Genomic DNA, 3,481 nt, shown 5'->3' on the forward strand with positions numbered 1-3,481 from the left:
TTTATTACTTTCAACATACTAAGCAACCAAAAATCGATCAATACAGTACCATAATAACACACTAAAGATGCAACCAAATTCCCACATATTTGGATAACAATATCAATCAAAGATAGTATATTAAGGCCAATCAGCTACATTAAAAAAAAAAAAAAATCATATTCTAAGTGACTAATTACAACACCTACTCACACAAATTTAAATCAAAATCAGAATATGTGAAATTTAAGAACATACACAAACCTGTCTTAAATAAATATAAACTCATTTAATTAATAAGTCAAAAGCAAATCACGTACCTCACTCTTTCAAAATTAAAGAATCATTTGTATACCACCATCTTGACCTATAAAAAACTACTCAACTGAAGGGAGAAGAAAGAAAAGAATGTTAAAATCAAGAATCTAAATTCCACAATACAAGATAACAAAGTAATAAATAATAGTTTTTTCAAAGAAACAAACTTATTAAAATGAAAAAGGTAAAGAACACGCGATAGACGCAAAGTAACAATATATAAGAGAAAATGTTGCGTCTATTTATACAAACATTTTTTTGTGGGTGAGCATCGAGTGAGTTTTGTTTTGTGGCAGATCTGGGCGAGCATCGAGTTCTTCACAATGGGGAGTTCTGGACCGGATCGAGGACCAAATCAAGACTTGGATCGAGTTCTGGACTGGATCAAGACTTGGATCGAGTTTGATCAAGGATCAAGTTCTGGACCAAATCGAGTTCCTCCCAGTGGGGATCGAGGATTGAGGATCGAGTTCTAACATAAAATTTTTCTACTAGATTTACAGAATCATCAACCATCAGAGGAAACAAAACCCAATACATAATTGCATTCCATTTAGCTAACTCAATCTCCTTCAAGTGCAGAAATTATAATCGAACAGCAACCAAACACAAACAGTAATCATTTGCCAATGGAAAAACACAAAAAGAAAAATCCAAAATCAAATAAAAAAGAAAACGATAATGGATCTAAGGATGAGTAAAGAGAGGAAAATCACACTCACCAAAGTTTCTACAATTGATGGAGATAATGGAAAATCAGCCCTCGACGTGGAATGCAGGCACACATTTTACCGTATCACGCGGAATTGAGAATGATAAAGAGAGAAATGACAACGATATGGGTTTCAAGTGCTGAAAGTTGTGATTTGAGAAAATAAGGGTTGAGATTTGAGAGAAAGAAGATTATAATTTTGTGTGGAGAGACGACGAAAGGAAAGATGAGAAATAGAGAAAAAGAAAAGAAAGAAGAGAAATAGAGAAAAAGAAAATATGGGTTTTGCGTGTGTTTGAAGAAGGGGTGAAGTGTGTGCGACTCCCAAAATTTTGCATGTTTGAGCGGATAACTACGAAATTTTGAGCACACCCCTAAAATTTTTTTTTAATATTTTTTTTATTAGAGTTTCTCTAGCCTATTTTTAAAAAGACTAGTCCAAGAGCTATAATAAGTTATATTTATTGTAGTGCATAGTATTAAATTTTTGTAAATTGATTTTTTATTTTATAATTTTCTAGAAATATTGATCGACATGAACATTTTATTTAAAATTAAGACGTTGATATGTCATTGAGATGAACATTTTAAACCTTGGTTAGAACTATTACTCCCCAAATTTCCCACTCTCACTCTTTTCCCACTTCACCACTCAACTCCAAACAGAAGGTCAAAGTCAAAACAATGTAACCCAAAATGAGAGGAAAAAAAGGAAAAGAAAAGAAAAAAAATGGAAAAAAGAAGTTAATTGGGTTGTAAGTTCCACTGGCACTTTCCCCACATGATCATCCCTAACCTCCCAACCCAACTCCGCCACTTCCCCTTCCCCCAATTTTCCATCATTATATATGATTATATTCTCCATTCAATCCCTCATTTCTCTTCAATTTCTCCTCTCCAATGGCTTCCTTTTCCCATTTCTTCCTCTTCTTAACCCTAATTTCCTCCTCTCTTTCCCTCTCCCATTCCCTCACTTGTTCTTCTCAATCCTTCCCGGCCAACAGATCCTTCACCAACTGCCAAGATCTCCCCTATCTCAACGCCTTCCTCCACTGGACCTACGATCCCCAAAATTCCTCTCTCTCCATCGCCTTCCTCGCCCCGCTGCCGCGCCCCCTTGGCTGGGTTGCCTGGGCCGTCAACCCCACTGCCACCGGCATGATCGGATCCGAAGCCTTCCTCGCCACTCTCTCCGACGGCGGCCACATCGCCTCTATCACTACCTTCAACGTTACTTCCTACTCCTCTGTTCTTCCTTCGCTGTCGCTTTCCTTTCCGTTCTGGGACGTCGCTGCGGAATCTACCAACGGCCACTTGTGCATCTTCGTTACCGTGAAAGTTCCGGCTAAGGCTAAGTCGTTGAACCAAGTTTGGCAAGTTGGACCGTCGGTCGACTCGGGTTCGGGTATTCCTACGGCGCATGAGTTTAAAGCGGATAATTTGAATGCAAGAAGCGTGTTGGTTTTTGATGAAAGTGGTGGTGGTGTTACTCCGATTCCTGCTCCACGCGCTCATGGTGGCGCATCTAGTGCTCCTGTGCCTACGGTTGGCGGTGATGATAAGGCTGGGGTTGCCGGAATTAGATGGCGGAATTTGGGGTTGGTTGTGAGTTGGTTTGTGTTTGTTGTTTGCGGGATTTTTGGTTTCTGATTTTAATTTTAGTTTAGGAAAAAAAAAAAAAAAAGGTAAACTCTTTGTGACTTTTTTCTTCATTTTTTCTCCTATTAAAGATATAAAAACGGAGAAATAATAATATCTTTATTTTAAACTCTGTGATTTAATTTGATTATGAAATTTTGATTTTTTTTAAATAATCTTATTTTAATAATTATTAACAAAAATATAATTGAATAAAAAAATATTGACAAAAATATGTGTTTGAATGGGTAATCGTGTACCAGTACACAACTACCTGTGACCTGGCACGCGCAGACTATCACATGGACATTCATGCAACGTTGATCAGGTAATCGCGGATTACCTTAAGTCGTGTATCAAGTACACGATTTAGTGGTCCCTTAAACCTGTGTCCTTCCTTTTTTTCTTCCTCACTGTCGTCGGTTGCCATCTCACCGCTATCCGCCGTCTTCGATCTTGTTGCTGAAGTCAAGAGTTCCTACAAGTGGAAGCAGATCTTTTCAATTCATTGTGACAGAATTACCGCATATATACAAACATACTTTCATAATGCTAAGAGGATCAAGAAATCATACCAGATGAAGATTTCTTCTTCACAACGAGTCAGAAGCCTAACCGTCTGCCTCGAACAGTCCCCACTCGAACAGAAGGAAACGGAGAAGACAACACCATTCAGAACCCTCAGTATTCTTGGAGTGAGAATCCAAAGTGTAGGCTTTGTTCGGATTTGGTAGAGGGAAGGAGGAAGAGAGACCATACACAACGATCAAGCAAGTGGGAGATGCGGTCGTTTATCGCATAGACAATATGCTTAATCATTTAGGTGAAGTATAC

General features: G+C 38.2%; 1 protein-coding gene across 1 annotated transcript; it reads left to right on the forward strand.

Annotated features, from left to right (window-relative positions):
• The first annotated feature begins 1,737 nt into the window (after positions 1-1,737).
• On the forward strand, positions 1,738-2,726 carry LOC120086664 (auxin-induced in root cultures protein 12-like). The gene has a single exon (XM_039043407.1). It carries the CDS (start codon positions 1,910-1,912, stop codon positions 2,657-2,659), a length of 750 nt encoding a protein of 249 aa, XP_038899335.1. The 5' UTR covers positions 1,738-1,909; the 3' UTR covers positions 2,660-2,726.
• Positions 2,727-3,481: the final 755 nt, after the last annotated feature.

Source organism: Benincasa hispida, chromosome 9 (genome assembly GCF_009727055.1).
Source record: "Benincasa hispida cultivar B227 chromosome 9, ASM972705v1, whole genome shotgun sequence".
NCBI lineage: Eukaryota > Viridiplantae > Streptophyta > Magnoliopsida > Cucurbitales > Cucurbitaceae > Benincasa > Benincasa hispida.